The sequence below is a fragment of the Urocampus carinirostris genome, chromosome 3, assembly GCF_059441175.1.
Source record: "Urocampus carinirostris isolate Australia breed hairy pipefish chromosome 3, RoL_Ucar_1.0, whole genome shotgun sequence".
NCBI lineage: Eukaryota > Metazoa > Chordata > Actinopteri > Syngnathiformes > Syngnathidae > Urocampus > Urocampus carinirostris.
Genome location: NC_142351.1, coordinates 29,327,837 through 29,348,020, shown reverse-complemented (window position 1 = coordinate 29,348,020; position 20,184 = coordinate 29,327,837). Strand labels below are relative to the sequence as shown.

The following is a 20,184-nucleotide window of genomic DNA, read 5'->3' as shown; positions in this document are numbered from 1 at the left end:
TGGCTTTGGTCAAGACCAAACACGCAGACCAAAGGACATTCCTTGTCTGAATACACCTCAAGTCTGGGCAAGTATCACAAATCAATTTTAGCATATGATTGACACCCTGTCTTTATTTCAAGGCATCACCACTTTCCTCCTGTTGCCATTTTAATTTTTTGGCATTCAGCGTCACTGTGTGGTATGCTGGGAGCATGGCAACAGACCTTGTAGAGAGTCATCAACACAGACCAGAAAACAATTGGCTGCTTTATGCCCAGTCTGTAGGACATTGCCATCTTGCAATGTTGAAGCAGAGCCAACAGCATTGTAAATTACTTCTTTTGCCTTTACAATGACCTGCTGCCCTCTGGTATGTGCTACAGGTCCCTTAAATAATACAATAACTAACAGGCTCAGAGAAGTTTCTTCACCAGGGCTATGACCACACTAAACAAGCGCACAAGACTGTAAAAATGAATCTATATCTTTCCTATAAAGTGGCAATTAGGTTTTCAAATCTTATTTGTTGACACATTTTTAATTATGTTGCTGCTTAATGTCATTGCAGTATTTTTATTGCACTATTGTCCTGATGCGTTTACAACTGAAGTCAGACTCCAAGCACTACCTTGTATATATAATTACCTATTTATTCTAACATTTATTCCTTTTTATCTCATTTCTCGTTTTTAAGTCTTTATCACGAGTCTAGCCTGGAGTGCCATGTCTAATGCTCATTATGTTGTAATCAATGACAATGAATATAAAAGAATGGAACATTGTATTAGTTCAACTTTTAGGGAAATAAAATAATTGGGCCTCTCTTCCAAAATGTTTGTTGTGTATTTAAAGTACCAATACAAGCGATTTCATGAATGGTATAAGTATTAGTGACTAAACAATTTTTTTTTTCTTTTTCAAAAATGAAAACGTCGTAGGTGCCATATCACAGGGGTCGACTGTTGTTAAATAGTTTTTTTAAGTATATTAACTTTTTCTTGAGATTTTAACTTTAAAATGGTTGAAAACCTCCTCAAAAAGAAATCCGGGACAAGATAAACAGTATTGTCGTCATTATTTGTACCTATCTGAAAGATAGTGATATCAATTATCAAACATCCCGACTAATTACATCTGAGAGTTGTATGTAAATAAGAGGTCAGTAAAGGAAGACTATGCAGTCACTCCTGTTATTTGAAGACCTACATAGGGGATTTGGAATTAGTGATGGGGATTTTCATGCAGTTTTTTACTTACTCGTAGATCAGAGACAGTATGTAAGTGGCTATCTTTGTTGTGCGTGTTTTTTGAGCACACCTTTGTTCGTGTTTAAAGTGTTTTGGGTTATTCCTGGAGAAGGCTCTGTTTGGCTATAAAAAGAATCTCAGAGGCAGCCCAGCTTGTTCAAATTCAATTTCCGTTGGTTTTTAATTACAAAGAAGATCATCCTGATTTGAAAGTCCTATGTTCAGAAGAGTTATGAGTTTTCTGAGAAGGATAGATATAAACGTTCAGCTTGGTACTGATTGGGGAAAGGCTCTAATGAAAATGAGTCATCTAATTGATCTCAAATGCAAACATTGAAATTAGATTATATTGATCATAACATAAATGTTCTTTTTTTACAGTGGAATAATTTAAGTGAATTAGAAAAAGAAATCAAATATGGGCACACTTGCTGCATAAATGTGATTGCATTTAGCACAGCTGTTGCTGTTTCAAATGTTTACTTGGAATGTATTTGATAATATTTGATTCGGTGGTGACCAAATGCCTCTATAGCCGCACACCTAAGTAAATAGCTGTGCAAGCATTTGGCATCAGGCATGTTATTACTCATTTATGGATTTGGATGTAGAGCAGCTGCGCTCTTAATCCCGGTTAGCAACATCATCTGCATCTTTTAATGGGTCTAGTAACTTTTGCACGCCACAGGGGGGCAGGAACTTTCCCTGGGATCTCCCGTCCTTGGATCTACTACAAATACACTGATGCCTCAGTGGCGGGCTGTCAGGGCTTTCAAGGCCTTCTGTGTTGGCCTAAAAAGTATCTTGTCCATGGGTACTTATTAAATAAATCAAACTTGTCTTTATACTTCATTTCATTGCTTTCCCTGTTGTTGCACTGTGCATCCAGGTGTGCTTGCATATTAAAGTTTAATCAATCACATTTGAGCTATTATTTGTTGCCAGGGTCAGTAATCTGCCCTGGGGCCTCCACAAAAATTTCTGAAGGTCTTGAGACATAACATCATTGTTCGATAAAGCTTTTCGTTTGGCCAATTAGATTTCAAGTTGGCGAGTCAGCGCTTACTTGTGCGCGTTGGGAAACGTCACCAGTTTCACAAACCATCATTGGCTAGGGGGCGGTGACAGAAGTATCACAACAAAAATGTGAAGAAAATAATTCCTGTGTCCACTATTACTGCTGAAGGGACCTTTTCAGCCCTAAATAGAATCAAAACTTATGCCAGATAAACAAAAGGACCGGCTCTTTCAGCATTAGCTTTTATGGCGAAAATAACTTCTTGACGGAACTGAAACGCACGGATTTTCTACGTGGCTTTATTTCTTAATAATGTTGCATTTTTATGAGGTTGTTATTGATACTTTTTCATATGTTTCATCGCTGTAGCTGCAGTGAATGTTTACAACCATAAAATAGTCTTTGAGGGTTGGATTAATTCAGCCTTCTTAAGGCCTGCGTGTGAAATGCACGGCCCGCCCGCCACCGTGCTGCCCCAACTCTGAAAAGATGAATGAAAATATTAAGTTACATTTGCCTCTTTGTTTTCTTCCATACATACACAAAAATGTTTGCTTTTTTTATGTATGTTGGCTTGCAACTGTCAGTACTCACAGCTGGAAAAGATCAGAGGACACGAGTGCTCATCCATTGGGAAATTATGAAGCTGCAGCTGACATTCAGCATTGATGGTCATCCTAAAGAAACAGAGAAAACTCATAAAATACTTCGTCCTCAAATCACATCCCATCAATTGACTGAATTTAACTTTCTGCAAGAGGAATTTTTGGCCGACAGCTTCTTGCCGTGTTAAATATGCACAAAAGTGCTGCCTCAATCGGAGCACAGAGCAGCACTCCTCCAACCTTTTCTGTGAGGCAGGTGCACATTGCTGACTTTCCAACTTGCCGGTTCAGTTTCTGTCTTCACACAATCAGCAAGTTGGCAAGTGAAGTGAGAACAGCAAGCATATTTTACCCGACATCAGAAAAAAAAACTGTGAAGTGTTGACATTTTAACCAATGTGCTAATTAGCATAATCCGTAAACTTTGCTGTAGGATATTGGGGGAATATAGGGCAAAGCCAGGTCACATTTTGGGTATTCACGCACACACGGGATACTTACCAAGACAAAACACAAAAAAATACTACTTTACCAATATATAAAATCAGTTTCAGTGTTCCATTATTTTTTGTCGCTTTGTATTCAGGCAAAGTATGAAAAATGACATCAACCACTGATTGACAAAAGGAAAGGACAAAATATTTACATTACAACAGCTGTAAAATACAAAGATATCATACATCTGCCTAAAAGAGTAGGCTAAAGCAGATGCTTTTAACTGCCTACTCTGTCATGAACCACAACAGGATCAGGACCCAAACGCGTGACGTATCTCACACAAGCCTTTTATTCTATGGGAAATGGGGAGACATGCACGTTAGGCAGCGGTCTGGCGTGGGAAAACAGAAAGCCAGAGACCGACGAGAACGATACCAATAGCGCGAGTAGATATCGGACAGATAAGGTCAATACCGGAAAGGACGCGACAGACAGGATTGATAATGAAACAGGATATCGAAATCAAACAAGCCAAACAAGACAGGAACGAAAACTGGAGAGAATAACAAATTAGACAAAAATAGACGGGGACGAAACTTGAAACCGTTATTAAACAGGATGACATAAACGGGAACAATACCGGACAGTAATTACCAACAGGAAAACAGGAACGAGTCAGAACCCACGTCTTCCGGGACAGAGGTTCGTTGACGGACTGACAAACGGTGAGTGAAAGCACTGAGCTTAAATAGAAGGAAAGCCAATCTGTCAACAAGCCGTAGCTGGCGCCACATGGGCGGGGCCAATTGGGCGCCATGGCAACCGTGACATACTCATATTCCATCTCTGCTTGCAGGAAACGCATAGTTAAAATCAAAACAAGAAAACAGAACCCTACCCCACAAAAGGAAAATTAAAAAAAATAAATTACATTTCAGACCTGCAATACAATTCTTGATACATTAATCATCGTTAGAACATTTCCTGAAAATGTGTATAGTAGTACATTTTTTGTGAATTTATATAAATTAGGGGCATTATTGAAGTCATGATCTAAATCAGGGGTGATCAAATTCATGCAAGCGCTGGTTAGTCCCATCTTCTTATTCGCTTGTGAGACCCAGACTCTCACAGCAAAACTGGAAAAAAATCCAGGTCATGGAAAAGCAATGCGATTGAAACCTTCTAGCAGTGTCTGTAACTCATGACAAAAAGTTACCGGACACCAGGGCAGGCAACTTTTTCACAACTTGAAACACAATAAGACGACTCATCGAAAAAAAAAAAAAACATTGTTGGATTGATAATCAATATATAAGACAGAACAACACTTTAAAATTAAGTTTATTATAAATCTACCTATAACATTCATTGCATGTATATGACATCGCTGTTTTGAAACATTTTAACGTTCAAACGTTTAATGGTGATCTTGGGCTGGGCCTTGAAAATATTGTCAAACACTAAAATGGTCCATGATACGGAAAAGGATGAGTACTCCTGCTTTGGGGTATGACAGGCTGTTGGAATAGTTTTTTAATCAAGCTAGAACATACGTCAGGAAAAATTGCATACAGTTAAAAACATGCTTCATCTGTAAAGTGTTTTTAACATGATGTATCTTGATATGCCCATTTGTGCAGTTTTGATTTTAAAATTGCCCATTCTACTTACTATATTGTTTTCACAGTCTTTTAAACTTGTATACATTTAAATTCACACCAATTTAAGTAGAATTGCTTTACTCAAATTTTAAAATATCGGAAATGCATCCAAAAAAAATCTCTAATATTATACATGAGTTAAGTGACAAGGACTTTAAGGGTATCTTCTGCAGCGTTCATTGTTTGAACCTAGAAAAATCTTGTGTAGTCTATTTTCAGGGTTGGGTAGGGTTACTTAAACTTGCTTACTTTCAATTACTTTTGGATTACTCCAATACCAAATATGCTAAACAAACTAAATCTGAATAAAATTACTAAATTTTGTGCAGGCTTGGGGAGTAACGGAATACATGGAACGGCAAAAATGATGTTGGCAAGCTGTTTGGATTTATTTTCATTTTGTTTCTGTCGCATTTTGTGTTAGTTTTGCCGGAGATCAAAGAGATCAAAGCCAGGAGAGAAAGCTTACCACGTGTTGTGAGTCATAATTGTATTCATATTTAGTTTATTTTGTCTTTTATTAGCATATTTGGTATTGGAGTAATCCAAAAGTAATTGAAAGTAATCCAGTTAAAGTAACCCTACCCAACCCTGTCTATTTTCCTATAATGAAGTCTGTGGAGCACCTTGAATTGAAGAACCAGCTTTGCACAGCTAGTGGAGGAATTAATTAATAGGATGGCCCTTTTCCAAAACTTGTAAGATAAGTTCACTTGTGATTAGTGCTCCCAGTCAGTTTTTGTTTTCATTAAGGTACATTTTATGTTCTCACGCATAAGGTTATGGCGAATAGAAACCGGACTGTTGGGTGAAAGAGTTGCCTCAATGGCCAAGTCAGTCCCTGAGGGATTTGGGCTCTGTGTGTGCAAAGTCCCATAGCTGAAATAACTGTAAAAAATCAAAGCAATTCAGACCAAATACAGTGCATAACTGATCGAAATTTGAAAATATATTCTCCAAATATAATTTGAAGGGACAGCAAAGTCTTGATAGCTGGCTTAAAAAGGTAATAATTGCAGAAAGGCGACACCGTAGCAGTGTCAGACACCCGAGGAGTCGTCGGGTTTGAGACCATATTTTTAATGTATGCACGACCACTGTATCAGTTGTAAACTTGGAATCAGGGACAGATATGGAGAACCAGCCTCCCACCGAACCCAGTCACAATCTGTCCGCGATCCGGTGAACCACAGTGTTATTTAATGTGTATTAGCGGCCCAATAGTAAGGAAAAACCCAGCCCGCCCCCTGACCTGGTTCTTTGTTGTAAAGTTTTGCTTGCTCTGGCTAGTTTGCCAGCCAGAACAAATGTTGAAACCATGCTATCAATAGAATCGAAAAAAAGATCTGGGAAGAGATACTGGGAGCGATTGGATAGATATAAGTACTCAGGTAACGTGTTCATTTTTATGGTCTGTACCCTATCCGACAGTTGAGAGTGGCACGGGATTCCATTTTAGTAGGTCTGACTTAACTGCAGATGTGAGAGTTAAATTTTTTTAACACAAAGGGTATGTAGAGAACAGGTACCACCATGTAGCACTAAAGCTTTTTTGTTTTTTTTGGTATACTTTGATCATTAAAACAAAGTGGCAATTTTGCTCTTGCGCATACCTTGTGCTTATTAGAGATTTTACCTCTACAATCTTTTTCGGTCAATTGGCTGGTATAAACAATGATCGTGCAATTTGGCTATGATACACTTGTTTTCAAACACTGAACAGGTCTGGAAAAACTCTATGTTTTCTTTTCTACATGAAGAAATCAATGTTTGCATAACTGCAGTGACACGAATAAACATGCATTTAAATTACCACCTGATGTCAGGACCGGAACAAAGACAGGACCCACTTGCGTGCGTTTCTTTGAGTTTTATTAGGAAGAAGGGAAAGGGTAAAATACAGGATCCGTAGATCGTTGATCATGGGGAGCAGGTTACTGAGAGGCGGAAGTGGCACTTTAATGGCGAGCGAAGGCAGTGTCGAGAGCGGGGGAAAAACAAATCGATGGCCGGGAAGGTGGAGCAAAAATGTACCGTATTTTCTGCACTATAAGGCGCACCTAAAAGCCTTTATTTTTTTTCAAAAGCTGACCATGCGCCTTATAATACAGTGCGCCTTATATATGGATCAATATTAAGTCGCAAAGTCTTGCAACTAAGGCAAGCAGCCGCCGACTAGATTTTCCCCTGAAGAAAAAGTAGTCCGCAGTGTATGCTGGGATTTATATACCGGCGTTTCATTTTCTAACCAATGTGTCAATCATCATTTGAATCAGTCACTATTGGCTAAAGTTATTCGGAGGTAAAGGGGGCGGATCCTTTTTATCATTTACAGGCTCACATAGGCTAAAGGGGCGAAACAAAGCCTGCAATTGGACGAAAAAGATGAATGTGAATCACACGTTGGGTTGCATTACGGCATAGAGAAAACATTTTTTACTATTCTGTATTTGTAAATTTTTTACTCTCCTGGATTTACAACACTCACAATTGTAAGAAAACCATGGTTACGTATCATTATTGAAATGAAATGATATGATCTGCATTTATATAGCGCTTTTCAAGTCAATGATGATGGCTGCAAGAGAACTTAGGTGAGCTATGCGGCTTTATATTTTCCCGGTATCTTGTTTTAGAACAATCTTGATGTTTCTGTGATGAGTCTATTTTTAAACTAGATTCAATTCAAAGTGTTTATTGTCACATGCACAGTAAAGAACTCCGTTTCCCTGCACAATAAAAATCTTACTTTGCTGTCCACACATTGCCAGCAAAAAATAAAATGGAAACTAAGAAATGTTTGGCATTTCTTGAATCCCAAGACTTTAACCTTCCGAATGATATTTGGAACGATGCATTTGAGTGATTGGTGACATCGTACAGACACTGTTTCTGTACATGTCTGAGACACGTATTTGCTTCTTTGCAAGCTTTCGGAATGTTAAGGGGGTAATAAGTTTGACTGAATTATCTGACTGTTTTGTTGACGTTCCCATTGTAGCGTCTTATAATCCGGTGCGCCTTATGTATGGAAAATATAGGACCAAAAACTATTTTTTGGGGGTGCGCCCTATAACCCGGTGCGCCTTATAGTGCGGAAAATACGGTAATCGAATTCAGAAAAGGGGTCGAAGCCGGGAATCAAACAGGAAACAGGACTCGAGAAAGTCAGGGTTGAAAAGGCTTGCCTAGGGGAGCTGAGGTTTGCAGACGGACTGACAACGGGTGACAGGAAGACGGGGGTTTAAAAAAGAGATAAGCAGCCAATCATCGTCCGAGGCAGTTGGCGCCAAAGGAGCAAACTCAGGTGCCTCGCATTAGTAATCATGACACCTGAGGGACGGCATCAATCCAAATTTTGCATTATTGGGACTAACTGTGGTTTTGTATGGAGGAGTACCATAATAAAATTAATAAAACGAAAACTAGAAAATTTGAAATCGCTTTAAAACGGACATTCAATTAATTGTTATTGTATTTTTCTCCTCTTCAGTTGACATGAACACGTAATGTATTTTGAGTCAAGTCAAGTCAAGTCATTTTTATTTGTATAGCCCTTAATCACAAAGAGTCTCATTAGGCTGACAACAATCAAGTTAAAAAACCGATTGCGGTTTTACTCTCAACCAAATAAAAACTGAAAGACTTGAGGCAGGCATTCACGTCCACACAAAATACACAATATATGAAAAATAAGCCTGCTATGTGGCAAAAATCATGGCGTACAGTGACGTTACCCCTAAAAAGACACCACGTCCCAATGTTTAGGTAAATTACATCTCATATTTTATAAAGGGCTTTTTTTTCTTAAACAGAGAAATGCGACCGAGGTTCGATATTTCCTTTTTTTTTAACAAAACGGGGGTCAAAGAGACGGATGATCTTCAAAGTTCTATTTAGTAACAGTAGTGACTTTGAAAGTTGTGACTTTTTCTCGAAACATGAAGCCTTGCATTTACGAACGAGGCGCTATTAATTATTTGACCACAAAGAGGATTACTTTACATTTATTACAAGCTAAAATGTCTTATGTCATCTGTATATGCTTAATAAATGAGAGCAAAATGGCTCACTTTATTTCGTGTTTTCAATGTAACTAACTGTGCATTTTGCTCCTTTGTAGGTACAAGAAATATCAAAAGACAATTTTGGCAAACCAACATTAAAAAATACTAAAGGGCATTGGCCAAAACTACCTTTTTATACAAAAATGTATTTTATTAAACCATGTGTTTTGATTTGTTTTTTTCAACAATGGCAAGTATGTTAAATTTAATTAAAATAAACCTCAGTTAAAGTAGTTAGCTAAAAGCTTTGTATTTTAAAAGGCCATGTTAGTCATTTGAATATTTGTTTTATTACTTGAATTATGGAACCCTTCATTCCTCAGAGTTTTGGAAGTTATGAGTTTATTTTCATTCATCATCATTCAACAATTGCAAACACCTTGTTTTAATAGCTTGATTGTATGGGTTGAGTAAAAGTCCAAACTATCTACCTGCTCGGGTGAATTGAAGTTTTAGCGATCCGGTTTGCAAACTCATGATGAGTGTCATCAATTTCTAATTTATCAGAATGTGAGCAGAATCAGAATCTGGACCCATCAAACCCTGCCACTTACACAATTTGCAATATTTGCCTGTTTGAAAGCAGACACTCTCAGCAGAGTGTCTTTGGAAAATGGAGTGTTGGATTAACTGTTGTCTTCATTAAACGGATGAAAACAGATTTCAGCCATTGACACTTGTGTTTGCTGTTTGCACAACTTTTGAATTGAAATCCACAAAGTGGATGAAAGCCACATCCTTCGGTCAGACGTGCCCATTCATTAAAGGATTTCAAAACACGTACGCCGTCATTTGCAGAGCGGATCTCACCTTAGCGTGTAAAGAATTTTGCCATTGCTACGGATCCGGAGCAGCTGATTGGGTGTTGTTATCCAGTGAGAGTCTGCTGTCTTGGAATTCCTGAAGATAGTGTCGGGCAGCCAGATCAAGCCCACCATGTTGCTGGGACACAAAAAAAGGACATTTGAGATGCTTTTACATAATGTTTGAAAAAACAGCACTTCCGAAATGTGTTTTTTTGAACAACGAGGGGAAACAGACTACCTGTTTATTCTAAGCGCAGTCTTTCATGAGTTGGTTACGTCATGTTAATCTGCTGCAGGGGGGTCACCTGACTTTTGTAAGCTGACAGCTACTTTTTGTTACTGACCGGCCGAAGGGCCATGAGTTTGATTTGCATCTCTGAAATGACAACTTATCATGTTATTACTATGCGGTTCCTATGTTATCACCAGGTTGTAATTATTAGAATGTTTTAGTCAACCACGAAAATATATCATTTAGAAATCAAATTTCCTTGGAAATGGCAATGCCTTATCACTGGTGAGATATTTTTTGTCCATGGGCTACTCAGGGGTTCTTGGGGGGGGCACATTGGGGACCCCTTGTTTAAATCATAAGCAAAAATACATTAACTATTATACAAACTTACATTTTATAGAAAAAAATCTTTGGTAGAGAAATGTATTAAACGTTTATTTTACATAACATGGGGCTCACTTAGAATGGGGCTAAAGCTACGTTAGAGACCCCTGCTCTGTTCGGTACGTGAGACATTTAATTCTGTTGGCATAATTGATGTATTACTTTTCTCACTTAGGATGGTCATTACCATCAGGAAGTACTAGATAAAACACACTTTCCCTTGAATATGTACGTAAATAAATGTAATTTTCTGACGTGAAGGGATGACAATAACCCTAATAAAAAATAATGTAAATTACGCTCAACCCTACTACCCCAAAATACAAAAAAGCAACTCCTTTGTTAAGAGCCACTTGGCTAGAAACAAATCCTCCAGTGTAGATCACAAACAAAAGGGTTGAGAACAACTCTTTTAGATACCTGTTAAGCGTAAGAATCCGCATGCTGCTGCTGTTGTAACGTAGGCGCGTGTCCACCCAGGTTTGCGCGAAGATGATATCGATCTGGTACTCCTGTACAAGGTAAAAGGGTGAATTGTCAGCCGTGCCATTTTCTTGAAAAAACAGTAATTGGTAATCAATTATTCCATCCCTTACTATAAGCCAGTCCGTGTGCCATCATGCAAACAGTTGGGTCAATTGCTGGGTTTTGTTGTATTGACATTGGACTCAATGGTAAATGGCAAATAGTCTACATTTATATAGTGCTTTTCAAGTCAATGAAGACCTCCCCCAAAGCGCTTTACAAGTTGCTTCACACTTACCCATTCACACAGACACTCACACACCAATAGGGAGTTAGCCATGCAAGGCGCCTACCTGATTGGGAGCATTAAGGATTCAGTGTCTTGTTTTTATGATTCTATGAGTTTTGAGCTATTACCTTTTTATTACTTCAATAATTTATATCTCCTTCATGTGTTTAGTCACAATGAATCCACCTTATTTTTATTCATATATTTGAGTGTAGTTATGATCACTTATTTCTCTTTGTAATCTTTTGACTTCTCAATATGTCCATTCATTAAGTTATTATACAGTCGCTATATCAAGGTTCTCCAACGCAATGCCCCAGGTATGCCCCCATGAACACCTGAGTAGCCCGTGAACCAGTGATATGAAATGAAATGAAATGAAATGAAATGATCTGCATTTATATAGCGCTTTTCAAGTCAAGACTTCCCAAAGCGCTTTACAGCGTGCTTCACATTTCCCAATAGCGGCCGTGCAGCCATGTAAGGCGCTAACCTGCTTATTGGGGGTATTAGGGGTTCAGTGTCTTACCCAAGGACACTTCGACATGTAACCCGAGGAGCTGGGATTCGAACTGCGATCTCTTGATCCCAAGACGAGTGCTCTACCTCCTGAGCCACTGCCGCCCTAAAATATGTCATTCAGATTTTCTAGTAGATTTGATTTCTAACAGGCATAATGTTTTTGTGAATGATTTAACATCTAATTAAAATCTGTTAATAACATAGTGACAAGTATACACGTGTACACGAATGACAATAAAGTAAATCTGAATCTGAATCTGGAAGTTGTCGCAATCTCGATAAAGCTGACAACATAGTAATAATATAAGTATTTATTTTAGTAATATATATATCAAAATAGTACCTTCTTTGCGGCAATCAGTAACAAAAGTAACTCATCTTAAAGAAAGTTGGTGACCCCTCTTCTACATTGTTCCAAAATATGTTTTATTTTGCTGTTGGAAAAAGGCCTTGAATTTCATAAATACTTGCCAGACCCAGTCTGGACATAGGGATGGTGTTAGTTAGGGTTTTTCTACTAATGTCACATATTTGTGGTAGCCCAACCTCTTGGGATATAAGTGAATGTCAGCTATTTTGACTACACATTTTGTGAAACAATACAGCTTTGCTCTGTACTCACATGCTCTGATTATATTATTTTTTTCCTCTGTGTTCAGTGGGTTTTCTTATTATGTTCACACTCGTTCAAGTTCAAGCTCATTTTTCGCAGTTCTCAAACATTACTTTTTGAACCCTGTTCACTCCATTCTCTTCTCAGACCTGCTTACTTTAATCATCTGCTCAAACTGACCTCAGGTTTGCTGGTTACGAAGGATGCTAGTGGATCTTGGGTGCTATTTTGTGGCATCACAATGACAATTGAAAGGCGTATATAGTCCTTTCACTTCATGTCCCCAGGTAAACACTAAATAGACTTCTTAGTAATTGTCCCTTTTACGTAGAAAAACATCGTGAGTGCGAAGTAACGTATTCGCTACTCCAGGAGTGGGCAAGCTTTATTCATTACGAGCAGCATTGGGTTTAAAAATTCGGCATCAGGGCCAGGCCAGGAGAAAAAAAAGATAGATTGATTTGATTTTTTTGGTATCCTCCGATACAAGCTAGAATCTGATACCTCGGCAATACTTGAGGAGAAAATTAATCTAGACCTATCAAATTTATATCATTCATTTTATGAATAAATACACTGTCACAGTCTTGCACTCAGGTTTCCATTTCTTTGTAGGTTTCCTGCCTATCTATCACTCTCTCTATTATTCTCCTATCTTTTTCGACCATACCTTGGTTGATCACTTACTTAAAAGTTAAATTTTCCTCCTAACAGCTGCGTCACTTGTCTGCTTTCCCCCCCTATCACGACTCCACCTAGTCACTATGTAAACTCTCTGTTTAATTGTTCGTTATTTGTTCGATGTCACATCCCAAAAACGGTGTCTTGTTATTCCAGTGTACCAAATACTTGTGTTTCAGATCTCTAGTACATTACTACTTCATGATTTCTTTTTTTTCCATGAGGGAAAGAAACACGAAGGGACACTAGGGACAAGGCTAAGACCAATTCAACATTATTAATTTGGAGTTCTTGTTTTTTTAAATCATTTTTTATTACATGTATATTCTATATTTTTAACATTTTCGTTCAGTAGTAGTTTGCCCACTCATGGCCTAGACACATCCACACGCGTGCACACACACACACGTACACGAACACACACACACACACACACACACACACACACAAAAAACATGTTCAAGGTGGATTCGGTCCGAGCTGAGGATGGGTTATGGCTGTACTTCAAAAGGCCACTTGAATTTTATTAATCATCTCTCTCAATACTAAGGACTGATTGAATAATCAAAGCTTGCAGTAGGTTAAAATTAAAAATGCATTTGACCACGATGGATTTGTTCTGTTTCGATAAAGCTCCCATCAAGTAAGAGGATACCTGCACAAAGTGTAATTTTCTCAAGGCACTTAGAGAAATAAAAGAAAAACCCTTGTGCTTATACACCATGTTTTCCGCAGTGGAGCACCATAATGTAAGGCACATCCCCAATAAATTAGTCTTTGCGATATTTTTTTCATATATTAGGCTCACCAGCCTATAAGGTACATGTAGTTAAAACTACTGTAAGGGCTAGCGTTGCACAAAAAAATACATTTTATGTGCATTGATAGAGCAGTCAAAAAATATCTCTGATGTCGTGCATTCAACGTTGGGTCAGAATTCCGTTTTGCTATGTCAAAAAAATGTGATGAAAAAACATGTGCGTCGGATACTATGCTTTAATTCAATTATTCGCAGTGACTGAGTTATCTGACAACACCTGGGTGTAAGATTTATGATCTTGTATGTGTGAGACAAAGGAAAAGTCTGGGTTGCCCTGACGACGAGTCCCCGCGAGGCCGTTCGGAGTGAAATCGAATGCACCGGGAATCCAACCCAGATTGCAGCGTGGGGTGCATCAGTTTCTATCCACTAGACCACTGGGGATACAGAAGACACATAAGAATGCCTTACCTTTTATCTTATCACTCTCTATTGTGGATATTATTATTGGGCCATATCACGAAAATATTTTACGACATTATAACGGCCCATTTTATATCCCCTACCTGCAGTCTTTGCGAAGTTTACGAGTTTCTGAATTGATGAAGAGAAGGGCATTGTGGGAAGTAATTCGGTCATTCTGAATTGAATAAAGAGAAATGCTTTGGGGAAAATGATTTGGTTAATCTGAAATATATGTAAAACACATGTCTGCACATATTCAAAGCATTTGTTACAATGCTTAGTTTTAGCTAAGTAAAGGTAAAACAAAATAATCTCTTACATAATTGGTACAGTGACTAAGAACAGTGTGAAAATTAAATAAGACTCGATGCCTGTTCTAGTGTCTTCTGTATCCCTAGTGGTTCAATGATTATGATTGAGTACCCTCCCTTTCTGTAACCGGGCTCGATTCCCATTGCACTTAATGTTATGCAACTGTGAACTACCATCCGTGATCCTAGCAGCCTGATGATTAAGATTGGTGCTCTTACCATTGTTTTCTGGTCTGATCAATAGTTGAGCAAATATGGTAACGCATTTCCTATTTTGTCCTCATGTAAGGCGCACTGGATTGTAAGGAACACATTCAAATTTCTGGCTAATTTGGGGGTTTTTGGTGTGCCTTATAATCTGGAAAATACTGTACTTACAATATAAATTTTTATATGAAACAATGATTGGCTACCACATCATCCCAACAGGTTTCACACCAATGATCAATGGTGCACACACGAGCATGGCTAATTTTACTGAAGGGGATTTTTATGCACACTGAACGAATGTACTGGCAGGGAGAGTCCCAACAAGACAGACTATTTCATCAAGTGAATTATTCATGGCCATTATGCAAAACAATCAAGCTCAGTGCTTAGCTTTATCAAAGTGAAATCAGGTGGGGACGCAGACATAATTATCCCAAGGATACATTTTAAAGTAAACAGAAAGAGATACGATGCAAAAGCTAGGCTGTTTGAGTGAGTCCATTACTCATGACGGGACAACAATAAGACAAAGACTAATTTGGCAAGAGGCTGACACAAAGGTGAGCAGTGCTGTGTATTCTCTGCTGGGAAATTAAACAGAAAGCAGCAAGCTTAATATCTGGGACATGAATATTTGATGGTGAACCTAAAATATTCGTAATATGATGAACTAAATCCCTCTGACATACACTACTGTTCAGAAGTGTGGTGTCAAATAGAGAGGTTTGTGTTTTTCAGGAAAAGGTCACTCTTATTTATCGTCTAAGAAGTTCAATGACTGTTCTTTTGCCCAAATTAATGTCTTCCTTTTTTTCCCCCTGTTTCAGACATGGTGTTTTCTTTGTCAAGTCAAGTCAAGTCATTTTTATTTGTATAGCCCTTAATCACAATTAGTCTCTAAGGGCTTCACAAGTTATTACATATAAGATTAGGTTACTCGTATGCTATAGAGTAGAAGTGAGTTTTAAGCCTAGATTTAAACATTTCCACCGAGGTTGCAGATCGGATCTCAGGGGGAAGAGCATTCCACAACACCGGTGCCCGGATGGAGAACGCTCTCGAACCAGCGGAACACTTCTTGGGATCACCAAGAGACCGGCCACACTGCCTTTAAGGCCAGCATCTTGGAGTCGCCTCATCAGTGTGGAGGTTGCCACTAATGTTTTGGGGGTATTATTTACCAATGCTGCGGGTTGAGGACATGTAGTAGTCTATTTTTCAAACCAGACACTCTAATATACATACGCTGCCCTACTTACAAATGAGATACGCTCCGGACGATCGTTCATCGGTTATTTTTGTTCGTAAAGTGCTTCAGTGCTGTATTTTGAGTGGAATGTATGTTTAAAGTTTATAGTATGTAAGTATGTTGAAGGCTTGTATAAGTAACCTGTATTGTGTGTACTAAAACATAAAAAAATTATAAAATAATATGCTCTACAAAGATAAATAAAGTTGAGTTTAACCTACTTTTGAAAGATGCACTTCAAAAAAGTGGCCGAAAAGAAAGCAGTGCAACCTTATTTTCAGCCGCATCAAGCTTTCTTATTCCACTTTCATTTTAAAAGAAACGGCTTGCTTCTTCTTTCCACTTTAAACCAACCATATTGAATAGACGAGCGTGATATTAAGTAATAAAAATGTCAAAGTTCTGAGCACGCTGGAGATACAGTATAGTTTGTTTACACACAAACTCGGAAGAGGAAGCCGTATTTCTTCTTCGGGACAGATGCTCGGTGAGCTCTCACAGCGCCACACGCTGGTAGCGGTGGAAAGAAGCACTAGAGTACTGTCCTGTACTCGGAAAAAGGTGCACAATACAAAATCCAATTTACAGCAATGTCCGGTTATTTTTTGACATCCCGAACAAAATGTTCGTAGATACCGTTTTTCATAATTCGAACGTTCGTAGGTAGGGGAGCTTCTGTACTTTTGTGTAATGGGGCCTCCCACTTCACTTTTCTACTATGTACTGTTCTCTGAAGGGAGTAGTACACACTGTTGTAGGAGATTTTCGGTTTCTTGACAATTTCTTTCATTTCTTAGAAAAAGAATAAACTGTCGAGTTTCACAAGAAATTTCTCTTTTTCTGGCCATTCTAAAGGTTTAATCATAACCACAGTTATGATGATCCTAATACTCGAGAAGTCAAAAGAGGGTCGCATTTAAAGTAAGGTACACTGTTTTTTAACTGTGCAAACAACATTTCACAAGGGTTTTCAAATCACCCATTAGCTTTTTACCGCAATTAGTGAACACAATGTACTATTAGAACACTTTAGTACTGGTTGCTGGAAATTGGCTTCCGTACTGTATCTAGATCAAACACTATACATTTGCAGCTAAAACGGTCATTTACCACATTAACAATGTATGCTTCATATTTCTAATTGGGGTTTAAGATTATCGCCATTGGAAAAAAACAGTGCTTTTCCTTAAAAAAGAAGGTTATTTCAAAACGACCCAAAGCTTTTGAACAGAAGTGTATATAAATGTTAGGGACTGGGAAATAGATGGGCTGCCGCTGAAGTACAATAATATTATATTGGCATCAATTGCATAAAGATTAAAGAATAATTGAAAATATTTTGGGATTAACATGTCATGTATTAATCTTAAACATTATAGGGGAATGGGTAGTGGCTTACGAATGAATGCTATTGGTATCTGGTATTGGTATCAATGACTACTCAACCCAGCTTTTATAGTAAAATAATTCGGATGTTCTGTACTGAATGAAGAGAAAGGCATTGGGAGGAAGACATTCGGTACAATATAGTATGAGAAAGAAAAGTCTCATTCTTGTCAATTTTTTACTGACTTATTTCTCCGAGAAAACTAGGACAATAGACTTGTTTTTAGACAAAAAATGAAAGGCCTCGCATGGGATGCAAATACCAGTGTGATAATAATGAAAGATTATTTTGACAGCATTGTGCATGTGACTGGAACTAATTAATTTGACTTGGGGGCGGGGGACAGCTTCCCCCTTATCCAGCATCAGCATGTTTACAAGGTGAAGGCTCAAAATCCTTAAATTTTAATTATTGCTCAGTTACTGTTTTCTAGTTGACTGAACAAAGCCATTTTTACTATTCAACCTTTTCGCAAAGCACCCTGTAATTTCCAGAGGACGCATTACATTTGAGCTTGCACACCATTGTTCAGAATTTAATACATTGTTTCTTTAAATCCCATTATAGATAAAATACCCATTGTACCAAGACACTGCTTAAAATTGATCTGATCCATCAATTTCCAATTACAGTAATCCCTCGCTGTATCGCAGTTTACTTTTCGCGGTTTCGATACTTTGGGGATTTTCACAGTGCACGGTGTTCTACAGCAGACAACACACAGCAAATGCTATCATGGGGCAGTGACTTTCTGTGCGTGACCTTGATAGGCTTGTGTATGCTTTCAGTCAAACATGTGCATGACACAAGTCAATGTGTCCACTCAAAACAAAATGTGTGAAGCAGGGCAATAGCAAATATGTTAGCGGATCGTGACACTGAAACAAAAAAAAGGATAAATTCAATCAGACTCTGAGGAAAGTTTAAAGAGCGCAATAATAATTAATAATTTCCTTGTATTGTCATTCTGTGTAACAATGTACACAGAACGAAATGTCGATTGCACCTGACCCGTTGTAGCGAGCCGATGCAGCCGCAGCCAACAGAGGGCGCGGCCGACCACTTTTTAAGTCTTAGGAATGACTCGAAATGCTGATCACAAGTGGGCAGGGTTGGGGTTTAACGTTATAGATGTAACGGCGTTACGTAATCAGGATACAAAAAAATATATATGTTCCGTTACAGTAATAAAATAAAAATATATTCAAATTATGGGCACATTTAGTTAATATAAGGATTACTTTGCAGGATCACAGGTTAATCAAGAACTACATTCTGTATATATAATGTGCCGATAGACTAATTGTGTTTAGCATTATTTAAAATAGGCCCTCGTCCCTGGTCTCTACGGTGACGAAGGGCTCCCATTTAATGGTTGTCAAAGTTTTTTCTTTTTTTTGAAACCATCCTCGCAATCATATAATTTATTGTTGCTAACATTCAGATAATAACAGTTATCTAACAACGGCTGGTCATTTTGCTGTCAATCTCCACTCTTCCCGTCTTTATTGTGCATTCTTCATCATGTTTAATTTTGTTATTGATATAACTCGGCTTTGTCTTTGACAGCAAGTAAGGATGAAGTACAACGAACAGAGTAGACCAACCCCGATTTTTTTCCATTTGTTGTATTCAGCCCTACTCATCCAAATGTATATATGCTGTGCTTCCACAAAAAATAATATGTTGAGTGCATTAACATACTAATTTAAAAATACAATTCAGTTGTACTTCTTGATATGAGCATCTCCAAACACTGGAATTTTGCAACTAAAATCTTCCCTGTCATACGTCTGAAAATGTAGTTCAGGAGCAGTCCCAGATGCTACCAGTAGAGACAGCTCGAAACTGCTCACTGTCAGCATCAGCTTGTCCAGTTTGCGCATGCAAACAGTTACAGGCCATGAAAAAGTGCTTTAAAAATATTTAATGTGTACGTTCATTTAAAGTTACAGCAACTTAATTCTTCAGAGTACAGTAAGTGCTTAAGTTTCAGTCTCTCGATCTCATACCTTCGTGAATTGGTCCATTTATCAATGATCGGAAATGTTTCCTACTAAGCAATAATAAACCTTACAAACACAATGCAGCACCTGTTTACTCACAGCAAGCCAGACTCTGTAGAATAAATACCGCAGCAGTTTTAGAGATCTACGATGACGTTGTCCGCTACCGGGGACCAAGACCATCCAAAATAGAGAAGAAAAGGGCAAGACAATTAGGGTATTTTTTAATTTAGTTTTTTCTGTATACTTTTATATGGCGAAATAATAATTAAAAAAAAAATACAAGGAACAGATATACATTGACAGGTATACAATTTCTGTCACCCTTCCTTGGAAATGACACCCCCTGCCTCGCGCCCCTGAACCCTCTTTGGCGCAATTGCGTTTGGGGTAAAGGCTCATAATCAACCTGCATTTTATTTGTTAACATCATCTTATTTATCTCATTAATGTATTTTGTTTACATCAAATCACTTATTGAATGTTTTAGGTCATCAATAGGTGTGTTGTAGAGCTATTTTGGGTCCACTGCTTTTGGGAGGTTCGGAACAGGCTATTTATTTTTCAATTATTTAATCATAGGAAAATGTGCTTGTTCCACAAGCATTTGAGCAAAGAGCTGAACTGAATAAAGCTCACATGAAGAGGTAGCCATTTATGTACAAACAGTTAGACCAGAAGTGGGCATTGGTTCTTGAGGGGCCACAGTCCGTGTTTTGGAAGTTTCTTTGCTCCAAGACAGGTAAATCAAATGACCAAGATTGTTATCAAGCTTCAGCG

At 38.1% G+C, this 20,184-nt stretch overlaps 1 protein-coding gene across 1 annotated transcript in view; it reads right to left on the bottom strand.

The window, feature by feature from the left end:
* The window catches only part of LOC148369363 (gamma-aminobutyric acid receptor subunit gamma-3-like), a 128,911-nt gene that overhangs the window by 42,083 nt on the left and 66,644 nt on the right, over positions 1-20,184 (bottom strand). The window contains exons 4-6 of the mRNA XM_088331336.1: positions 10,867-10,958; positions 9,832-9,963; positions 2,842-2,924 (exon numbers count right to left, since the gene is read on the bottom strand). Of these exons, the coding sequence (XP_088187462.1) occupies positions 2,842-2,924; positions 9,832-9,963; positions 10,867-10,958 (307 nt within the window). The remainder of the gene's footprint in view (positions 1-2,841; positions 2,925-9,831; positions 9,964-10,866; positions 10,959-20,184) is intronic.